Source organism: Panthera leo, chromosome B2 (assembly GCF_018350215.1).
Source record: "Panthera leo isolate Ple1 chromosome B2, P.leo_Ple1_pat1.1, whole genome shotgun sequence".
In the NCBI taxonomy this organism is placed as follows: domain Eukaryota; kingdom Metazoa; phylum Chordata; class Mammalia; order Carnivora; family Felidae; genus Panthera; species Panthera leo.
This window is the reverse complement of record NC_056683.1, coordinates 53634885-53658779: the sequence shown is the minus strand read 5'-3', so window position 1 is coordinate 53658779 and position 23895 is coordinate 53634885. Positions and strand designations below refer to the sequence as shown.

At 36.8% G+C, this 23895-nt stretch overlaps 1 protein-coding gene across 4 annotated transcripts in view; it reads left to right on the top strand.

Moving 5' to 3' along the window:
• The window catches only part of DST (dystonin), a 490237-nt gene that overhangs the window by 247590 nt on the left and 218752 nt on the right, over positions 1-23895 (top strand). For all 4 annotated transcript variants that reach the window (XM_042939088.1, XM_042939087.1, XM_042939090.1 and 1 more), the window contains 3 exons: positions 15542-15631; positions 17912-17989; positions 19904-19996. In XM_042939088.1, coding sequence (XP_042795022.1) covers positions 15542-15631; positions 17912-17989; positions 19904-19996 — 261 coding nt within the window. The remainder of the gene's footprint in view (positions 1-15541; positions 15632-17911; positions 17990-19903; positions 19997-23895) is intronic.

The following is a 23895-nucleotide window of genomic DNA, read 5'->3' as shown; positions in this document are numbered from 1 at the left end:
AACAAGCTGGTTCCAGGCTCCACGCTGTCAGCACAGAGCCCGACATGGGACTTGGGCTCACAAACTGAGTTCATGACCTCAGTCCAACTGAGCCACCTAGGTGCCCCTATAAATAAAGTTGTATTGACTCCAGCTGCTACCATTCACTTTTGTGTTATCACATCATATGACCCTTAAAACCAAAAATATTTACTATTTGGTTTTTGTAGGAAAAGTTTCTTGATTCTGATGGATGGAATGGTTTTACATATATTTTAGGAAAGGTTTTGTGTATATTCACTTTAGTGATGAGATATGACACCTTGTGTTTCCCCTGAATCCCTTTATGAAGGTAGCATTCCTTTCCTATATGTAAGGCTAGCTATGGTTCTATGAATGTGATTTTATACCATAGCTGCTTTTCTGAATGAGCTTCCCTCTTTGGTTTATTTTAAAATACGGCATTGAAAAGGCCAGCTCAGTTTAATGCTTTATTAAAGCAAAATTTTATTTCTGTGATTATCCTCTTTGAGTCAAGACAGTCACGGAGGATAATATGCATTGCAGATGCCACTTCAAGTAGCAAGTTCAATGAGCAATGCTGATAGAGTGGATGAAATGTTTCTTCTATCACTTAAATTAGAGGTTTCCTACTAGATTAGTAGGTAATCCTTTATGATTATTGTATTTGCTTTTTGCTCTTTTAATATATACCTCCTTTCTGGCATAAAGGTTTTATAGTGATTGGGTTTGACAGCTTTTCCAGCTTTATTAATACTATGATCCGCCCTTTTATTTAATTATTAATTGATTATATTTATAACAATTTTTCAGTAAGTACAAGTCACGCTCTTTTTAAAATGTATCTCAGCTGAGTATACTGATGCATTAGAACAGTCTAACATCCTGTCCTATGTTCTGGGCACTATTATTAATTCTTGTTGAATTGTTGTGAGTATAAACATTTCTCATGTGTGAACGTTGCTGCTATTCATTAACTTGAAGGAAGTGTGATTAAAATATTTTTAAGAACATATTTCCTTGAGGTATAATTTACACGCAGTATTCATTGGTTTTAATTGCATAATTGAACTATTTTTAATTGAATGATTAAAAAACCTTTTTTTTTTAATGTTTAGTTTTGAGAGAGAAAGAGTGTTGAGTAGGGAAGGGGCAGAGAAAGGGAGACACAGAATCTGAAGCAGGCTCCAGGCTCTGAGTTACAGAACCCGACTTGGAGCTCAAACTCACCAACCTTGAGACCATGACCTGAGGCTGAAGTCGGACGCTTAACCGACTGAGCCACCCAGGTGCCCTTTTAATTGAATAATTTTTAATAAACACAGAATTGTGCAGCTCTCACCACAAGCAGAATTTTACAACATTTCCATCACCCCAAAAAGAAACCTGTAACTATCTGCCCCGTGCACCCCACTCCCCCTGGCCCTAGGCAACCTCTAATCTATTTTCTATCAATAAGATTCACGTTTCCTGGGTATTTCACAAAAATAGAATGTGTCCTTTCTCTGGCTTCTTGCACTTAGCACAATGTGTTTGAGGTTCACCATGTTGTAGCATGTATCTTCATTCCTTTTTGTTGTCAAGTAGTATTTCCATTCTAAGGATGTGTTACATTTTGTTTATTCATCTAAAAGTTGAGTGGCATTTGGATTGTTTCCACTTGGCTATTATGAATAATGCTCCTGTAAACATAAACATGCAAGTCTTTGTATGGTTATGTTTTTTCACTTCTTTTGAATATTTATTTAGGAATGGAATTGCTGGATCATATGGTAAATCTAGTTTAACATTTTAGGGAATGCCAAACTGTTGTCTAGAGTTGCACCATTTTATATTTCCCCTAGCCATGTGGGGGCAGGGGTAGGGCTTCCAATTTCTCCAGATCTTTTCCAGTACTTACTGACTTTTTTTGATTTTAGCTCTCCCAGTGGGTACAAAATGCTCTGTCATGTGATAGTGATTTGTATTTCTCTAATGATGTTGAGCCTCTTTTCACACGTTGATTGCTCATTTGTGTATCTTCTTTGGCAAAATGTCTATTCAGATGTTTGACTATTTTTAAATTGGGTTGTGTGTCCTTTTATTATTGGGTTTTCTTTTACCACTTATGCCCTTGGTGCTATATATAGGTAATTTTTGCCTAACCCAGGGTCAGAAAGATTTGCTCTTCTGTTTTCTTCTAGCAATTGTATAGTTTTTAGCTCTCACGTTTTGGTCTCTGATCCATTTTGAGGAAAAGGTTCTTTTTGCATGTGGATATTGAATTTCTCAGTATCATTTTGTAAAGATTCATCACAGAATTGCTCTTCTGCTCTTTCTTTTGTCAAAAGCCATAAATATGTGGGTCTCTTTCAGGACTTTATTATGTTTCAGTGACCTTTATGTCTATTTTTATTGAAAACATTTTGTTATAAGATTAATTATTAAGTTCTGATAACCTGATTTATCAGAACACCAAACTAATTTAGATGGGTTCAGGAAAATACTTAGACGGTTGGCATGCCAAAATGAACATTTCTCCTCTGTGTGTTAATCATTCAGCAGCATTTATTTAGCTCCAACTGTGTGATAGGACATGAAGCTAGGTACTAACTCTCATAGATGCCATGATAGGCCCTGGGAGCAAAGACAGATCCCTTGCTAGGGAATGGCCCAGTGGAGTTCTTGAATCTGTTTTCTCAGTTGCTCTTTTCTTCCTGTAACTGGGCAGGCATTCAAGGGCCCACAGCTGAGGGCATGCCTACATTCACAAGCAAAGTGCAAATGACTAATCTTTTATTTATTGAACAAACCGTCTTTGAATGTTTACTATACGAAAAGTACCGTGCAAAGCATGCCACATTTACAATGAGGACCTAAGACAGGGCCCTGTCATTTTAAGGGGCTTATGTTTGAGTACATCATGTACATAAAACGATTCTATAAGGAAAATGATTACTGGTGTCCTGGAATAAACCATGGAATATATGAACATAGAAGAGAAGCCTTCTTAGTCTGGGTGGCATTACAGGTTGACCTGGAAGGGAAAAGTAAGATTTCAATAGCCAGAAGAGGAGGGGGAGCAGAGCAGCATTTTAGGTTGGAGGGAATACCATGAGTATAAGTGGAGAGAGATGACAGGGGTAGTTTCAAGAATGTGACCTCAAGCATTCAGTTTAAAAAAAAAAATTTTTTTAACATTTATTCATTTTTGAAAGAGACCGAGTACAAGTGGGGGAGGGGCAGAGAGAGAGGAGACACAGAATCCAAAGCAGGCTCCAGGCTCTGAGCTGTCAGCACAGAGCTCACCATGGGGCTCAAACTCACGAACTGTGAGATCATAACCTGAGCTGAAGTTGGACGTCTAACTGACTGAGTCACTCAGGTACCCCAAGCATTCAGTTTTCTTTTCACATTCTCTTCGCCTTTGGGATTAGGAGGAGCTCTCTATTGTTCAGGCACTGGCCTATATGTCTTGTACTATACCCACAGCTGTGTCCTGTGGTTCACCTTTGCACATGTGGTCTCTGATTTGCTAGGTGTTATTTAGCTCAAGCCTACTCTTGGTGAGTCTTGTCAGTTCAAAAGAGAGAGTGCTCAGAACTGAGGCTGGAGAGAAAATCACTCGCGCTTAGATTTGAGGCTCCAGTATGAGGCATAAATACAGCATCTCCTCTGGTCATGAACAGCTGGGAGGATTAGCCGTTGAGTATTTGTGGTGCACAGGCCTTGGTTGAGTAAATGGAATCTGGAAATTTGGCAAAATTGTAATGTCATTTAAGAAGTGAATCAACTTGAAGAAATTAAAGACATCTTTGAGAGTTTTAATCTTCCTACAGAAGGTATAATTCTGTTACAGGGATTACTTTTAACAACAGTTAATAGAACCTCTGTCAAAAAATTTTTATTAGGTGACTAATAGAATAAAGCTGTGTTTGTAACTCTGTTCAAAATTGCCAGTTTCCTAAATATGTTTTTCAGTGTTTTTATTTTGGAAATATACATCATGGTACTGGGGAGTTGGAATTTCATCTGGATTTAAGGAAGCTTTTTTTAACAGGGAAGAGGTGTTAAGCATCAGCATGGATTGTAGCAAAGATAGAGGAATCTCATCATCTAGAAGTGTCTTTAAAAATAGTTTCATTGTTCATCTCCCTGTGACAGTTGTCTTGGTCATAATCCAGGGTTATTTCAAAGGTTTAATGTAGAGGATACAACCAGTTGTTCTCAGTGGTTTGTCAGGACTCGAGGAAATGGGCTTATGTTTAAAGAAGAGTGAATTAATTTATGTATAAAATATCAGAGAGTGTCAGAGTATTGTAAAGGCCTTAAAACTATAAAATATGGGGTGCCTGGGTGGCTCAGTCAGTTAAGTGTCTGACTTTTGGTTGTGGTTGGGGTCATGATCTCATGGTTCGTGGGTTCAAGCCCCACATCAGGCTCTGTGCTAACAGCACGGAGCCTGCTTGGGATTCTCTCTCCTTCTCTCTCTCTCTGTCTCTCCCCTGCTTGCTTGCTCTCTCTTTCAAAACAAATAAATAGACATTAAAAAAAAAAAAAAAACTATGAAAGAAGCTACTGAGAGAACCATAGATTTTCCAGCCCTTGATACTTAAAAAGAGATGAAGCTACCACTTGTGTGATGGCCTCCCTTGGTAGTCTCTTGCCCAGTGCTCCGAAAGGGAAGTAGCCGGGGTGCTGTGACCAGGAGATATCTGCACTTGCCGGCTCCACCTTCCCTGGCCCCTTCTCCACAGGTGGATTTGATTACTCGCCTAGCACTCCCCCTTCTCTATGAGGGCCTTGCTTCCTCCCCAGCCTAGAGCCTGACTCCTATTGCAAGCCTTCCAGTAAGTGGCTCACTGTTTGCTTGAGGACTGGCAGAAGCATGCTGGACATCATCCATGAAGTAAGATGAAGTTCCTTTTTGAAGGCTTAGCCGATTCTCCGTTTTTTGTGTGTATGCTGAGATAGTACCTATTTTTTTCTATAAGCAACTGTGCTGTAAAAGGTATTTTCTTAATTTTTATTAGTTTTAAAATTCCAGTATAGTTACCATACAGTGTTATATTCATTTCAGGCATACAGTGTAGTGATTCAGTAATTCTGTACATTACCCAGTGCTCATCAAGATGAATGTACTCTTTGATTCCCATCACCTGTTTCACCCATGCCCCACCCTTCTCCCCTCTGGTAACCATCTCTGTGTTCTCTATAGTTGAGAGTCTGTTCTTTGCTTTGTCCCATTTTCTTTGTTTCTTAAATTCCAAATATGAGTGAAATCATATGGTATTTGTCTTTCTCTGCTGACTTATTTCACTTAGCATTATACTGTCTTTTTCCATCCATGTTGTTGCAGATGGCAAGATTTCATTCTTTTTATGGATGAGTATATTCCATTTTGTGTGTGTGTGTGTGTGTGTGTTGTGTGTGTGTGTGTGTGTATACATACACCACACGTTCTTTATCCATTTATCTATCAATGGACACTTGGGCTCATCCATTATTTGGCTATTATAAATAATGCTGCAGAAAACATAGGGGTGCATATGTCTTTTTGAATCAGTGTTTTGTATTCTTTGGGTAAATACCCAGTAGTTCACTGGATTATATGGTAATTCTATTTTTAATTTTTTGAGGAACTTCTGTATTGTTTTCTACAGTGGCTGAACCAGTTTTCATCCCCAAGAGTGCATGAGGGTTCTTTTTTCTTTACATCTTCAGTACTTGTTGTTTCTTGCGTTTTTGATTTTAGCCATTCCGACATGTGTGCAGTGATAACTCATTGTGGTTTTGATTTGCAATTCCCTGATGATGAGTCTTTTCAGCATCTTTTCATGTGTCTCTTGGCCATCTATATGTCTTCTTTGGAAATGTCTGTTCATGTCTTCTGCCCATTATTAATTGGATTACTTTTGGGGGGCATTGAGTTATATAATTTCTTTATATATTTTGGATACTAACTCTTTATCAGATATACCATTTGCAGATATCTTCAGCCATTTAATAGCTTGCCTTTGAGTTTTGTTGATGCTTTCATTTGCTGTGCAGAAGCTTTTTATTTTGATGTAGTGTCAATAGTTTATTTTCACTTTTCTTTCTCCTGCCTGAGGAGACAGATCTAGAAAAATGTTACTATGGCCAGTGTCAGAAAAATTACTGGCTGTGCTTTCTTCTTGAATTTTTATGGTTTCAGTATCTCACATTTAAGTCCTTAAATCCATTTTGAGTTTATTTTTGTGTATGGTGTAAGAAAGTGGTCCAGTTGTAAAAGGTATTTTAAATGGTGCCACAAAGAGAGAGGACAGTTCTTTTTTGGGGACAAGTATCTACTTAATTGTTGAATTACTGTGTAACATGTCAGCCATTGACACTCTATAGGGCATCTGACAAATGCCCCAAAGGAGATAATTCAACTCAAAAGTATTCAGTAAGCAGGTGCCATAACAAGCACTTTAATCAGAATTGTGAAGTAGCTGACATTTTTATTTGTCACTTTTCTATATCTCTTTCTTGGACTCTTCTGTCCCCACTCACCAGCTACCCAGAGTTCTCCTGCTGCCTTCTTAGTGTTAAAAGCTCTTACTCTGGAATCCTACCATGCCCTGCACTGCAGTGCTTCCTTCAGAGTCTCCGCCCACCCCCCTCCTCCCAAAAAAGTTATGCCATGTAATCATCAACCATGTAAGGTTTCTCTGAAATTGATAATGGGTGTTAGGAAGAAAATCAGTCAGATGAAGTGACTTGGCCTTAAGGGGCGAATGACTGATAGGTTTCTGTATTCCAGGAGCTGTCTTCATTTTCATATGGGAACTGAATATATTTACCTGAATGCATCACCATTTTCTAGTAACTAATCTGATCCTGACTTATGATACCAGTGTAACCTTCCCAGAGTCCTTAAGTGGGGATTTATTGAGGAAATGTACATTTTGTGAACTAGTTGTAAATTTTGGTCATGACTGTAATTTAAATAAAAGGAATTAACAATTTAAAAGAATTTACATGATTTTTACTGAAAAATATGCACAATTCTGTTTCAAACTTTTTCATTTGAAACTAGAATTTGAAAATACAGTGGAATCTTTCAAAATGTTGGTGGTGAAGGGTAGGACTTTGATGCTGTAGCTACAGACCATGTAGGTTAAATAGGCTTAATTTATGTCTAGTTATGTTTTTTAGGAGTTGGCACATATGAACTCATGTAGTACCTAGCTATTATAATAGTATTCTGCTCAGCTGTCATGATTTGTCTTATTAAATTATTGTTGTCACATATTTACATCAAAATTTAGTTTCTAATGAAAAAAATTTTAGTTTCATTGACTGGCTTATTAATTATTCACTAGAAGTATTGTGATTATGACCCTCCCCACTTTGGCCAGCCTTTTCTTTCTTTTGCCCAAATTTGTGAGAATGTGAACCAGAAAGAGGTGAGTATAAAAATGCCAGTGATGAGGGGTGTCTGGCTGGCTCAGTTGGTAGAGCAAGCAACTCTTGATCTGGGATTTGTGAGTCCAAGTCCTGTGTTGAGTGTAGAGTTTAAAACAAAAATGGTAGTGATTGGTTCCTTCTCTTTAACTTATGTTATTATTGAGAGCTGCTCTTGATAGAATAGCTTTTACCGTGATTTTTTTCAAGTCATAAATGGTTTAAAGAAAGATATATGTAAGTAATGAGCTAGGAGGATACTTGAGAAACTTCTAAAAGGTGATATCCATGTCCTCCTGCCAAGCATCATTAGATTTTACCCTTGGTGACAGAATACTGGACAGAAATATCCTTTAAATCTCAGCTAAAATAGTGCACCCCATCCTTCTTTTCCTACTCCATTTAAAGACTACATGGAATGGATAATGCTGGTTTCTTTATAAATCAGTGTTCATTGGTCTGACATTATAGTACAGAGGTTGTCTAGCCCACATCTTTAATAAAAATTAACTCCAAAAAAAACAGTGGACAGATGCAAAAAAGTTAGTAGAGTAATTGATTTTTGAATTCATTTTTCTCTTTCAGTGACATTATTTGTAATTGCTCAGCACAAGAACTATACAACTCTGCAAGTGATCAAAGATCTGCAGGCTGATGAGGAAATACACACAAAAATAAAGTTTCCCCCATCTTCCCTTAGAGGGAAGAACTGCAAGGAAATGTAGAGGATTCAAACCCAAACTAAACCAAACCAGAACCAACTATCCCAAACCCAAAACAGATTTTTATGAAAAATAGTTGCACGCTTGCAAAATTTTAAAAATTGAAGGAGCCTTTTGAAAAGATTCCTATGATAATAGTGAAACTGTGCAAAAGAGAATATAAAAAATATGTAGGTGAAGACTAAACTGTTCCCAAATCTTAAAAGTGTTTATTAGTAAAATAAATGCTTTTATTTTATTTAACCATCTAATGTTCTACCTTTTAGTGAAAGACTAGAGAAGACCTTTTTGCTTTTGTTTTTTAAATTGATTATAGATTATAAACCTGAAAGTTTAAAAGAGAAATCTTCTTTGTCAAAGAACTTACTGGCTCCAACAGAAAGAAGACAGATCATTTGTACTGCCCAGGATCAACATTGATTTGTTTTAAACGCTTCCTTATTTTATTCATTAATACCTTAAGATTTATGATAAATATCTTTATTTTATAGTTTTATAAAACAGTAAAGAATATGAATTAAGTATGGCCTTAATGCTGACCTAACATATTTACTAAAAAAAAAGCATGACACCCCTTTTATTATAGCAGACAAGGATATTTCCCCATTATACTTGCTCACACCAATTTAGAATTTATAGTAATTTAAGTAGAATGTAAACTGTAGCTTTTATTCTTTCACAATTCTTGAAGAAATAGTACTGGAGTAAAGAAAACTGTTTAGATAAAGCAACTAACTGATGCAGGCAGGCCGGTCTGAGGACCCAGAGGGGTCCCTGCGGGACCAGCCAAGAGGATCTTTGGCTTCTCACAGGATGGAAATCAAACAAGAGCCATGTTGGGGCACCTGGTGGCTCAGTAGGTTAAGTGTCTGACTTCAACTCAGGTCATGATCTCACGGTTCGTGAGTACGAGCCCCACATCAGGCTCTGTGCTGACAGCTCAGAGCCTGGAGCCTGCTTCGGATTCTGTGTCTCCGTCTCTCTCTGCCCCTCCCCCGCTCACTGTCTGTCTGTCTCTCTCTCTCTCATACAAATAAATAAACATTAGGGACGCCTGGGTGGCTCAGTCGGTTAAGTGGCCGACTTCGGCTCAGGTCATGATTTTGCGGTCCATGAGTTCAAGCCCCGCGTTGGGCTCTGTGGTGACTGCTCAGAGCTTGGAGCTGGTTTCAGATTCTGTGTCTCCCTCTCTCTGACTCTCCCCCATTTGTGCTCTGTCTCTCTCTGTCTCAAAAATAAATAAACGTTAAAAACATTTTTTTTTTAAATAAATAAACATTAAAAAAAGTTAAAAACAAAAAAAAAAAAACAAGAGCCGTGAGCTGACAGGAAAGAAGAGCCGAGTTTATTGACGACATAGAGCAGCTACAGACAATGGTGTGTAGGAGACTCAGGAAAAGGAGCATGAGTCTCATCTTTGCCTAGGGTCTGGAGTTTTTGTTTTTTAAAGATTTTATTTTTGAGTAATCTCTATACCCAACGCAGGGCTCAAACCTACAACCCAGAAATCAAGGGTGGCATGTTCCAATGCCTGAGCTGGCCAGACACCCCAGGGGGAGGGGGTCTGGAGTGTTTAATTGAGGTCAGTGGTCTGGTGTACATGTTCTCTCAGGCATCCAGGAACTTGTCCAACTAGGATGAGTGCTCAAGTGTCCTCCATAAGTCACTAATGCTCTGGAGCCAGGGGTCTTGACATCAAGGTGTTTGGAGTCAGTGGTCTTGGAGAACATTCATGGCAACCTACCTGGTCACTCCTTAGATGTTATCTATTGGTTGGAAGACTCCAAAGAAATCATTAACTCCTTGTCCTTTATTAGGAGGATGTACATTAAAGCGTGTGTAAGAGGGGTGTGTAGGGTCTTAGCAAGAACAGAAGCATGAAAAGAAGCAAAGGAAAAAAAAAGCCATCTCTTTCTTTCATGGGGTCCCTTTGGTTTTCCTGTCTCATAATTACCCAAGAATATATATTGTTTTTAAACATATCTGTGTATTTTAAAAGCATTAGTTACTCATCACTAGTTAGTAAGGTAATATATTGATAGATTAATTTAATTTTATGTTTGCTCCTCTTCCCTATTTTTATTTTTTGAACTAGAATTTCTAAGGATCTCTCCCAAGAGAATGTGGTAGCTTATTTTTCATGAGTGTATTGGTTTGAAGTAAAAAAAAAATTGCATTGAAAAACATTTTAATTCATAGTTTTCACTGAAGCTGACTGTCCCTCTTCTCTTCACTCAATTAGTAGGCTGTGAGGCGATCTTATTTGGGACAAGCCTTCTTTTATTATTTATGTTCCTTCCTAAAGATAGCTAGTTGTTTTCCAGAATACTGTATCCTTTGGATGTAGGACTTATTTAAGAGAGGACTTTGGATGCTTCTTGTGGCTGCTGTTGGGCCCCTTGCTGTGCTGGGATGTGTGCATTTTACCCAAGATTTACTGATAGAATGCTCCCTCTGCTTTTTTCTGAGAGACCTTTCCTCATTATTGTGTGTAGATTTGACCCTCAATAGCTTTATCTGTGATTAGGGTTTAAGATAATACTTTATTTTACTTTATTTTTTGCTCAAGATAATATTTTACAAGGAAGCTTTTATATTGGTCAGAGATACTGAGTCCTTGTTCTGCTTAAGAGCCTTTTGTGGTTCTCTTTGCTCAGGAAAGGTCTGAGCTTCTTCCCAAAGTGGCATGCAAAGCTGTCACGCCGGGTCTCCCAGCCCACCTTTCCCCACCTCACCTTCTGCCTCTCCTTTCACTCATTTCACAGGCTGCTTTCCTTCCTTGGATGTTTGCCTGGTTGTCTTTGTTCTTGCTCTTCCCTCCTCTTGGAACATTAAGCTGTTTTCTCCATTTCTATCACCTCAGTCTGAAGGCTTCGAGAGATGGCACTCTCTTATTATTCATCTTTGTACCCTTACAAGTTAAATGACACCTGGGCATGTAATGGACGCTCAGTAAAGATTTAGTGACCTGAACCGAACTGCAGCTACATGGTAACTTTAAGTTTAAATGTGGGAAGTAACATTGTGGAATTTTCCTAGATTAACAACAACCACTACAAAATCAGACTTTTAAAAAAGGCAGTCTGAAACGTATTTAAATGAACAGCTAGATGATCTTATCTTCAAAGTTGTATTTGACTTAGGCAACAACAAACCAAACAATCAAAAGTTAGCAAATTTTCAGAGTGGGGTTTTTAGTCATTTAAGCCATTTAGATGATGTAAATCTGGCAGAATATATACATATATATCTTAAAAATGAATTGCAGTATTGCTTATGTCATCATCACTATCACCTTGTTTTTAATCTCTCTCCTTGTGTGCCCTCCCCACCATTTTGTACTTTATTTTCCTTCCTTAGGATACTCTTCTTAAGCAAAGGATTAGTGCCCTCTAGGGGTGAACTGCAGATGCAATGCAGTGCGCACCTTTTAAAAAGCACTGCAAATTCTAGAATTGTATGAAATACAGAAAATGATGCTTCATCCTTATTATGTAATTCAAGTTATATAATTTAATCCCAGAGTATCTCAGACTGCTTTCACTTTGCTCATCACTTCCCGTAGCACGATTTATTCAGACAGTTTTTTTGCCCCACGGGGGAAAGTTTCCAAAATGAGAAGAAAGAACGTTTTATTAAAAATTGAAGCAGAAGGTTAAGACTGCTGGCAGTTAGTATAGTCATCTGTGAAGGAAAGTTACCAGGCCAAATATCTATGACTCAGGCTTAGGACAAAATAAAAAGCTTTTCTGTGTCAGTTTAACTATTTAATTCCTTTTTTTCTTCATAAATTGGTCACTAGATCAGCTATTTCTAGAGAATCCCAATTATTTCCACTCATTTCATCCACAACCACTCATTCCCCACAATGCAGATTTGCTGACTTTTAATAGTTGACATTTTCAACTATTAAATGACAATAACATTCTCTTTCATCCCATTCTTTGGTGGTCAGGAAAATGAGCAAATACAAGCACTTGAACACAGACAACCTCAGGTGCCTAGGAATAGTTCATTGTGTATGTATTTGTATTTATTATTATTACTGTTATTATTATTACTATTATTATTATAACCCCTTTTTTTTCTTAAGATTTTATTTTTAAGTAATCCGTACACCCAAGGTAGGACTTGAACATACAACCCTGAGATCGAGTCCTATGCTCTTCTGAATGAGCCAGCCAACTGTCCCTGTATTTATTATTGTTAATAATGGTAACATTTGCTTGACATAGCATGATAAAGATGATGATAATGGTATCTCCTGCAGTTGTGTAGCATTTTTTATATGTAGTATTTATGTGAACCTTCAGAATAATCACTTGAGGCAGGAAAAATAAGCAGTATAGCCTCAGGATTTTTTCAAGTATTACAGAAATTAAATTAGTCTATTTCTATATTCTCTCCTAAAATTCTTAAGAAATTAAGCCATAAGACTTAAGGTCAGCTTTCCATTTTACCATTTTCAGATCATAGAATTTTTGTTCTCTGGTTTAGACTAGAGGCCTGTGTGCAAAGTTTTATTTTGAAGATGAGAAAATTGAGGCCTAGAGAGGATAGGCAGCTGGTGCTAGTTCATGAGACCCGTGGCAGAAGCAAGACTAAAATGCAGGTTTCCTCATTCTTTTTTCCCTTATTACATGTTTTCTTTTTTCCTAACTTGGTTTTGCATGGCATCATATTATTGTTATCCTTCTCTACACATATCTAATTTAATTTTTCTTTACTGTTGGCATATACATGATGATGAAAAATGGCACCTGATTTTGGAAATTGTCCCTGATGTCAGAAGGAAGGTTTAGTTTGATTTGGCAAAAAGCAAGTTGTGAAATTGCCTTCCTATGAAATAAGTGTTCAGAATCACACTTCATCTTTAACTGTCTGAGAGTGAGAATGACAAAGGAAGTGGATGTGGATTGAAATGTGGCTTTGGCAGTGCGTGGGAGGGTCCAGTGGACCAGAGAGCATGGAATTCTCAGCACTATGTGTTAGTTCCTGTCATGGCAGGCCACATCCTGATCGTGCGCTGAGAATGTCAGACCTGTACAATAAAGTCATTTATTTTGAGAGATTAAGCCAGGATCAGGAACTACATAGTATTATTTATATAAATGTGATCTCTTTTAGGTTCAGGCTCTTTTAGAGTTAGGCTGCCTTCTCGTTACACTGGAGATGTACAGGGAAGTACTTAGATCTAGATGCATTGATGTGCAGAAATTGATAATCATAACTCTTCTGCCTTGTTTTTAAGTAGGTCCTTAGTCTTGTAAATTAAATTCATAGTTTGGAATGGGACTAAAGGAATTCTTACAGTGCTCCAATGAGTGAGTAGAAAAGTAAGCATTAGGGGTGCTGGGTGACTGTCAGTTGAGCTTTCGACTCTTGGTTTTGGCTCAGGTCATGATGTCATGTTTCGTGCGTCAGGCACTGCTGCCAGTGTGGAGTCTGCTTGGGATTCTCTTTCTCTCAAAAGAATTAAATAAACTTAAAAAAATAAAAAAAAAAGAAAAGTATTAGTACTCATTTCTCTAGGTTGCTTATTTGCATGCATATGTGTCATGCGTGTGGTAGATGTGTTCCTGAAAATATTCTTGAAAATTGATTCATCTCTGAAATATAATTGAGAACTTGAGGGGATTGTCATTTAATGGTATCCCAAATGGAAGGGATAATCACTTTATAACTTTTTTTGGATATTTACAGATTTTCTAAATTAGAACTGCCTAAAATATGTTATGATCTTTTTTTTTAGGAAACTAAAACATTTTTTAAACTATATTTTACTGTTGCATCGTTATCTTGTGACACCAAAGATTCAGCTGATATTTCTCAGGAATTAGGAAATCAAAATAAAATGTCAGTCTGTGAAGATGGGGACACTTGTTTTAAAGTAATTTGACTCACTTTCAGTGTTACTGGACATTTCATAGGTACTATTGATATTAGCAGTTATTTAGAGCTGTTGAGCCTAAGTTTAATACTTACATTATTTGTGGCTAATGATCCCTACCTAGATAGGTAATCAAATATTGAAAAGTTCTGTGATTTAGGCAAAAACCCATAGGAATTAGTAAGTTTAATATGAAACAAGGGAATTTTTCTTCATTAATAAAAAGTATTTTCTGACACAGATAAACTACAAAATATGTATGTAGTCAACTAAGAAAATAAAATGTAATAGTATTTGAAGTTTTTTAGGATGAAAAACTTAACCATCAAAAGTTTGTTTCCAGTTTACTTTAGCCCTTGCTTGTTATGTATTCAGATAGTTTTGATCATAGTTTAGATCTTGTTATTATTTTGTGCTGTATATTCACTTGACATTTTGGAAATGCAGAGAAGTTTGACTTATATGTACAAAACCTTTGAGAGTTTACCACACCAACTGGCAAGCATATAGGGCTTGTGCCCTATGTGTGATGTAGGTGGGATTCTGGTCTCTGCCTCTGGGCCCCTTCCTTGACTCTTTTAATGAGATCAACACAAAGTAACGCAGCCTGGAATCACTAAAAGGTGAGAAAATGGAAACATGCCAACCCGCTGTGGAACAGCCATCTTAATAGCCTGCTTTGACATTTGTCTCTCTAGCACAAACCTTAGAGCAGGCCAAGTATTTACAGGAGATATCCCTACTTGGCAGACTGAACAAAGCTTTTGGAAATCTTTGGTGTTTTGTGCTCTAAAGTCACAAGCTTAAATCAGGCCTGTGGAATGGAGGAAGAAGCTATTATAGATTAGGTGTTAACTTTGTGCTAGTGTTAATGTGGTTATAAAAACCCCCTGTCACAAGAAGATTTATGTTGTGCACAGGATGGTTTGGGCAGAGGTCTTCTAACTTGACATATGTGAATTAACATTTTTTTTTTGAAATAAATATAGAGACTAAGGAAATTTCAAAAATAGTAAGAATATAGTCTCATGGGCCCTTCTAGGTTATATTTCTGGAATTTTAAAGTGTGGAATGTGTATATCTGGCCTCCTGGATCTAGTGGCACAAAGAATAGGAAGAAAGACCAGCTCAGGTTAGGGGGAGGGGTGAAAACTTGCTTGTCTTGCTAAGGTGGCTCTGGCTGTTATATCAGGAATCATGAATAAGGTTATTGCCATTGCCTGTATTTAAAAAATTGTAACCCTATGTAGTTGTCCAAGCTTATTTATAGTAACTCTAGTTACTGTTAAAAAGATAACAATTTTGTTTGTCTTTAGGAATTACTGATATGAAATTTACTTTTTTTAGTTTTTTTTAAATTCAAATTTAGTTTTTAAGTAATGAGAAAATCAAAGTGAAAATATTGCTGCAAGAATGAACACTGTATGAGGAATGTTTCCTACTTGTCCTTGTTCCTGTTTTAGTGTTAAAGATGATCTACATTCTAGACCCAAAAGTTAAATTGCTTTTCTTTGTGTAGGTTCGAAAACATGTGAATGATCTCTATGAAGACTTAAGGGATGGACACAATTTAATCTCTCTTTTAGAGGTTCTTTCGGGAGATACCTTGGTAAGTTTTAACTTTCCTAATTTAGTTTGAAGAACACGTAATGCTGTCTACGTAAGGACCAGTGTGTTGTTGGTAGAGACTGTTCAGATTTTTGCAACATTCGCCTTTAGAGCTGTGAATTCTGCCTGAAAAAAAGAGTTCTGGTTAGATTCCTAATCATTTTCAGACTTCAAGTGATGTGAATTTGGGAGATTGAAGCCCTTTGACTACTTTGCTTATGTAATCAGTTCTATAATAAAACTACTATTTTTGTTCTTGCTTCTTTTTTCACCTTTGGGTTTTTTTGCTTAGCAGAGGTTGGATGCATAATATAACCACATATTAAAAGACTCACAAATAGCAAGGAAATAAACATTGCTTTCTGGAAAATGGTCTAACCCATTCCACAGGTGTCATTTCCTTTTTTGTGAACATTACTTCCCCTTCTTGGTTACTTGTTCTCCTTCATTATGTTCTGTTCATGCTCTTCTTTTCATTTCTGGTCCGTCTTGTGTCTTTGCTGTCCTATCTTCTGTCTGTTATATTCATTAGCCAAGGGAGCGAGATTTTTTGAAGACCTTACGATTGGTGAGTGCAACAGAAGCATGCGAATATGAACAGCATGAGGATGTGGAGGATGAGGATAAGGGGGTAGGTGTCGGCCCCCATAACTCGACTAACCTAGCCATTACAGTGCGGTGAGCGCTAACGTGATAAGAGAAGTAACCCATGGGTTCGGGCTCCTTTTTAGAAAATTATAGAAAGGACCAAAACCCATAGTGAGGTAGATGTGTGTGTACCAAAAAAATTGGACAAAGGAAATATTTTCTCTTTAAATTTATTTAGACATTACTGTGCAGTGCATGGTAATTGAACATATGTGATTGAATTATATGATGCCATTTTAGCTAAAGAATTTCACATGCATTTTATATAAATGTGGAAATCTTGACAACTAGCCTGCTAATTTTTATGCAAATTTGTTCCACTTCTGGAATTTATATTTCAAATGTGGCAACTATTGCTTTATTTGAAGGGACTTATGGAAATTTATTTCCTATTTAAGTTTATGCTTTAAATCATACTGGCAATAGGTATTTGATGGACATTATTTATGCATTTTCTATGTCTTATTTTTATTTAGAAGGGGGGAAAGTTTTAAAATCTGGATTCCTGGTAGAACCTATAGAACTGTTTCATCTTCATGACACTTAGTTGACTTCAGCCCACCTTTGCAAGACAGATAATGCTTCTTTTGTCATCTACATCCCAAGTGCCCCTGATTTGGAAATTGTGCTTTTTTTTTGGATCCATTGGGTGAATTTACCAACATTATTTCTACCTGTTTATATAGAACCTATTTTTCCGTTCTGTACTCTGCTGTCTTTTCATTATGGTACCTTGGCTCTCAATATTCATATTTGAGAAGCTAAGCTGTCAGTGTTTTTTTTTCTTTTCTTCCTTTGGGAAGATTTTATGTGAAAAATTTCAACTCCATTCTTTGTATTTTTGTTAAGCATCTTCTCAGCTCTATCTCCTTATGTTTTCCGTCTGCTAACTTGTTACATTTCTCAAGGAAAACGGCACCAAGGAAAAGAATTATGGATTGCCAGTTTTCCTGAGATCATAAACAGTCATGTCCATCCCTAAGCAGTAAAACTATTAGAGTCCAACTGATTTTGTGAAAAAGCTAAAATAAAATAAAGAGGAAATATATGGCTTTAATTGCTTTTTTCTCTTCCTCTATCATGGCTAAGTAAGACTCCATCTTTCTCCTTCTTGGTGATTTTTATACTAACTGCATGCTACTTTACCTCATTTTCATTAACATGCCATACATATATAATTATAAAAACCCGCTTGACAATAGACTTTATTAAGAAGGCAAAGTGGGGAATGGTATTTAATTCTTTCTGTGCATCCACAGCTAATAAACTGTAGGCTAGATTTGTAGTATAATGACTATAAAAAGTCTGTATGTTCTGTGGTATTTTTTCTTTTCCTTTTGTTTAAATAAGGCAAAATGGAATAAAGCATATGTTTAAATAAAACATTTGGAGAAATCCCTATTTGTTTAAATTCAATTTCAAATAATACAAAACAATTAAAAGTATTTAATGTAATTTAATTTAATTTTAATTTAAAAAATCTAATGGGTTTACCCAAATATTAAATCCTGTTTTGATATGTTAAGATGAGCATAAAGTATATTTAGAGAGTATACATCATAAGTGTATTTAGCATGGTCAGTGGTATCAGAAACTATAGTATTTTTTATACCCTGCATTTTTCTATTCTTAGCCAAGAGAAAAAGGTCGGATGCGTTTTCACAGACTACAGAATGTACAAATTGCACTTGACTATTTGAAAAGACGCCAGGTATGATGTTTTTCAAAGACTATAATCATATAAACATATGTGATGGAGTACATCTAGATAGGAACATGTCAGGGGATGAAACGGTTAAATTTGTCAATTATAATGTTTAAATTTGTGCTTTTGAGAGACAAATATTTAAAAATATGTTCAAACATTTGCTCCAAAGAAAAGGAAGTTAATAGTAGGTGTAAGCCCACAGGAATTATAAGTGGCTGCATTTCCATCTGAATAAGAGCTACTGATTTTCCTTCTGTTAGAATTGGAATGCTTTGCCTAGGAAGTTAATGACCTTTTAGTAGCAAGAGAATGTTAAGAATGCCTATGAAAAGTTCTTAGTAGTGGGGCAATACTTTATTATTTATACTTAGTATATAAAATTATTTTTATAAAAAATAGTTGGACTACTTTCAAAAAACTTAGTGTAAGCATTTTTAATACTTAGTGGTAAGACAATATTTTGTTTTTATAAATAGATAATATTGGGTAATTAAAAGGAGTTAAAAATAAAACAACAACCTCCAACTAACTTGAGGATTTAGAAGAAGTCATGGTTGAAGAATGAAAACCATATTGGATATGATCTTGATTTGGTGGCATTGTGGTATTATAGTGGTATAAGCCAAAATATTGGTAATTTTTCAAATAGTAGAGAAAAGGAAAGAAAGAAAATCAGGGGAATGGAAAATTACTGCGAACAATGAGAAATCAGAGGTGGCAGCAATTTAGCTTGTTAATGGAATAAGGAAAAAAGGGAGGAAAATGGGGAGAGGTAAACACCATTTTTTTATTCGTTTATTTAGTTTATTAACATTATAGTGATTTATTTAAACTCAGGTAAACACTGCGTGCTTAAATATGTTAAATGTTACTTTTATTTACCTTATTATTCTTTTTTAAAAAATATTTTTGAAGTTTATTTATTTGGAAAGAGCGAGAGAGTACAAGTGGGGGTGGGGGCCATAGAGGAGAGACAGAATCCCAAGCGGGCTCCGCACCATCAGCGCAGAGCAGGATGAGAGACTTGAATTCAAACTGTGAGATCATGACCTGAGTTGAGATCAAGAGGCAGATGCTTAACCAGCTGAGCTGCCCAGGCACTCCTATTTACCTTATTATTCTTGATTCTAGTGGAAGTTTTCAGAAGGACTGATGGTTGATTATGTTTCCTTGTCTGAAGTGTTTTTGTCAGTGTTTTGTCCAGGAAGTGAGATGTTAGTTATTATTGTGTTTGATTCATGATATTTAATTATTTTTATCCAGGGTATAAATGATAGGTATCATTACTATATTTGTTTACCTGAAAATGCATAATTTGATAGTTAATAAGCTTTAAGTCTAAGTATTATTATTGTTTGTTTTTATTTTTATTTTTATTTTTCATATTTGAGCAGCCTTCCAAATATCCAGTGACTTATATATTTATTTATCTTGGTAACAATTTATGGTAGATAAATGGAAAAAAGATGCTAGTTTTTTTTTTAATTTTTTTCCCACTTTGTGACAGAAGTATGAGAAAGTTGTTAAACTATTTTATGGTTCAGAACAGTATCTTAATGGTTAGAGCAAAATAAAGCTTATTTTCAAGTGATAAAATTGTGTCTAATTTTAAAATCTCAAGTATTTAAGAATTCCCAACTTCAGTAGTATTTTTCAATTGGAAAGTGATTACTTATAATACTTGTTCTAGAAGAAAAACCAGAGTAATGCCCTTTTTTTTCCTTTGTGGTGACTCTATAATTTGCAATCTAAAATGAGTAGAGATAAGGGAGTAAGACAATATTTTGAGGATTTACTGGTATTTAGATCACTCAATTTTTTTCTTTGTGTAATTTAGAATTGATTTTATGTAGGTAAATATAACTTATGTGCTGGTTTGAAAAAGTTTTCTTTATTTCTTCTTTCCATATAACACAGGTGAAATTAGTGAATATTAGAAATGATGACATAACAGATGGAAATCCCAAGTTGACTTTGGGATTAATATGGACAATAATTTTGCACTTTCAGGTAAGCTTAATTTTTCTTAGTTATCATTTCTTTTAGCCTCTCATTGCTGATTTTCAAATGGTTCATATGAAGAATAAATTATGCACTTACATCCTATGGAAGAAAATAAATTTCAGGCTTCTTAAAAAGTACATTTGAATTTTTCCTTTCAAGTAACATACTGCCTGTGAACCTTGCACCCTGTCTCCTGGTATTGATGAGCTTAAATATTCTAAGATGCTTGTAATCCTGTTGTGGAAAACTGGCCTCTATGCTCTGGAGCCCAAATATGTATGGTGAAGACAAGAGTTTGGATATAAAGAGGAACAATAGCTTTAAGAGGAACAATAGCTTTGTTACTTTGCTGGGCAAAGAAGACTGCAGCAGGCTCAGGCCCTCAAAATACAAGCCCACCTGCAGGAAGGGGCTCCAGGATTTTATAGGGAAATACAGGATCCAGCTGGTTTCCACAGGAATTGTGTACCTACTACTAGCCAAGTTCATCGTGATTTCTAGGTGGCTCTGGGTTCCTGAAGCAAAAGGCTAAGAAGGGAGGAAGGGAGGGGAGGTTTACGGAAGAGAGGAAAAAGGTTACTTAGTTTAAAATTGAACCTCCCTGAAGCATTAATGCAGCCATTTTGATTTTAACTTCTGCTTTTAAGCGGTTTCAGTCTCAGTGTTGGAAGACACACATTCTTTTTATGGAATGCAGACTCATTTCATTTATTTATTGGATAGTATTACTTGATTTAGATACATAAAAATTTTATGATTCAATCCTTAGAATGGTTTTTATTGGTATTATGGTTTCTCAGCTATGCAAACTCCTTTTTCCTGTTGATAGACACTAGGTATTATGGTTTCTCAGCTATGCAAACTCCTTTTTCCTGTTGATAGACACTAGATGGCAGTATAATTCTCATAACGGTATCTCCTGAATTAGAAGAATCTGTATTTTGTGTAGACCTGTACTTTCTCAAATTGGATTTGAGGAGAGTCAATGCAGATTTGTTAACTATGATTTATATAAAAAATCTGTGCTCGTTGAGGGCTTATTTTGATTTTTTAGTTTTTTTTTTCCTAAAAAAAAAAAAAAACATCTTTATTTGATTTAAGGTGAATCCTAACTCTGGAACTTGCTTTAGTTTATGAACCATTTTCCTGCTGATGCATATTCTCTGTGCAGCCCAGAGCCTGACCCATAGTAGGCATGTGGCAAGTCATACTGAATGACTGCTGTTCAGTTGGACCTTAAAGGAGGAAGAGGTAGCTTGCCAGCTTCAGGAAGGAGCTGGGGTTTGGAACCAAATCACAGGAGGAATAATACTTATTTCTTAATTTGTGCAAGTTTTATTGGGATTTAATATTTGTAAGGGAATGGTGGGAAATAGTGTACCTGGGGCTCATTTGGGAGCAGGATAAATGTGACAGGTATGGAGAACTATAGGAATTAGAGTCTAGGTAGTCCCAGCACCTGAACAGGCAGGTGAACAAAATTACAGCGGTAGGAAATTGGAGAAGACCCAGGTGACTGGGTGTCACCAGCCCGACTACAGGGTAGCTAATACAGGTGAATGTTCCCACAGTGTGGGGGTATTGCTGTCAGGGTGATCCAGTAGCAGGAACTGGAGGCAAGACCCTAAAGATCTGAGGGTCCCAATTATTAGAGCACTCCTGCCTTAGGGGATTAGGGGACTGAGCACTAAACCACAGCAAGGATTTGGGCACAGAGCCAAGACCTTGTTTCTAGAATTGGGTAAAGGCTAAGTAGAACTGGCTGAAAAGCACATTTCATGTGTAGTTCCTCAGCATTCTCAGTGATCCTTTAATTATTATTATTTTTTAAATTCTTTTAAATGTTTATTTTTGAGGGAGAGAGAGTACAAGCAAGGGAAGAGCAGAGAGAGAGGGAGACACAGAATCTGAAGCAGGCTCTAGGCTCTGAGCTGTCAGCACAGAGCCCAACGCGGGGCTCGAACTCACAAACCGTGAGATCTTGACCTGAGCTGAAGTCGGACACTTAACTGACTGAGCCACCCAGGTGCCCCTGGGGATCCTTTAATTAGTCCTCAGTTGATCAGGTCCCACAACTTTTAGTAGGGTAGAGACTGCAGGAACCCCACATGGGAAGACAAAATGCCTGTTGGAGCAGGGAGCCAATCCCATCATTACCGACACAGTTGGGAAACAGGCTGTGGCTGGAGTTTGAATGTCAGAGTAAGAGCGCTGTGAGGCAGTAGGAAGCCACCCAGACTGTGGTGGGAGGCTAAGTGTCACCATTAACTCTTACTTATGGCAGTTGATTACATTGGGTGCATCACTTAACCCTTCTGAACCTGAAAAATAATGTTTTAGGAAACTAAATCTATCAATTCTACATGAAATAAATTGAAATGAGTAGAGTCTGCAGTTAGGGAGACAAAAGCTAAGAAGCCGAGGTGGTGATCTCAGAGTAGAGTGATAAAGGTCAGGACTCAGATGGGGATGAAAATTGAATCCAAGGGATGGCATTTTGAAAGAAGAAAGGAATGGGCTTAGCAACAGAGCACAGAGAACGAAGGAGAGGGATTAAGGCTGACTCTGAACCGTTGCGCCTGACAGATAAAACAAACAAGAAACCAGTAGATGACTGAGAGAAACAGAGTGATGGTCAGGGGAGAATGAATGACCTCCAGGGTGGGTGTGATGGTGTGGCGGGCGTCCTGTGCATCTGTGCACTGAGCAGTTTGGGAAGTCAGCTACAGGTGACACACTTGGAGTTATCAGTATAAAAGTGTTGGAGAGAGGGATCTCCAGAGGATTTGAGAGAATCCTCTTGAATATGTGAAGAGCTAAGGACAGAAGTTTAGGGAAGGCCCATGATTTGGGATGCAGGAGGAAGAAGTTCCATCTGGGGAAACAGAAAAGGAACATTTGGAGAGATAGATGAAAGCAACAAGAAAATCTAGTATTGCTGAAGCCAGGGGAAGAGAGTTTCAATTATAAAGGAATGATGAGCAGTATGAAATAAGAAAATGAAGACTAAGCCATAGTTTTGTCTAGAAGGAAGACTTTGGAGACCTTGGAGAAAACATTCCCAAGCAACTGGGAGCAGAAACCAGAAAATGTCAGACCAAAATGTGAGAAAATGTTTGGGAATTAGAATCAGTCTATATAGAACCTTAAGTTTGAAGAGATATAAAGCAAAATGTCATTCAAAAAAGAATTATATACTGGGGAGCCTGGGTGGCTCAGTTGGTTAAGCGTCCAACTCGATTTCGGCTCAGGTCATGATCTCATGGTTTGTGGGTTCGAGCCCTGCATTGGACTCTGCGCTGACAGCACAGAGCCTGCTTGGGATTCCCTCTCTCCCCGTCTCTCTGCCCCTCCCTTGCTTGTGCTCCCACATGCTCACTCTCTGTCTCTCTCTCAAAAATAAATAAACTTTTTAAAAAAGAATTCTGTATTAAGAAACTCTGCGTTTTGTCATTGGGAGAAAAAGGAAGACCAGCCACAGAAGTACTTCTAATATAATCCTAATGGTCCTGTGGCATGTATTATGAGTTCCAGTGTATTTTAGGACCTGAACTACAGCATATTAAATTAAATTATCACCAATATTTAAAAATTAGACCCAGATCTGTTTAAAGTGGAATGCAACAATGTTTTGGTAAAATAAAAATATTTCTTCTTATTTGAATGAAAGAACTTTTCATAGTACTTTGATAATTTAAGATTAGAATGATTCTCTGATTATGCCAAGATAAAAGGCTATTTACAGCAGTGGTGATCATCCTCACTCCAAGTGAGTTTTGGTTGTTTTTGTTTGTTTGTTTTGTCTCTATACTTTGCATAAATAAGGGAAGTAACTTTAAAAGATCAATTAGTTATTAAAAATATATTTATTACCAGTATCACAAGTTGAATCTCTTTTCCAGTCA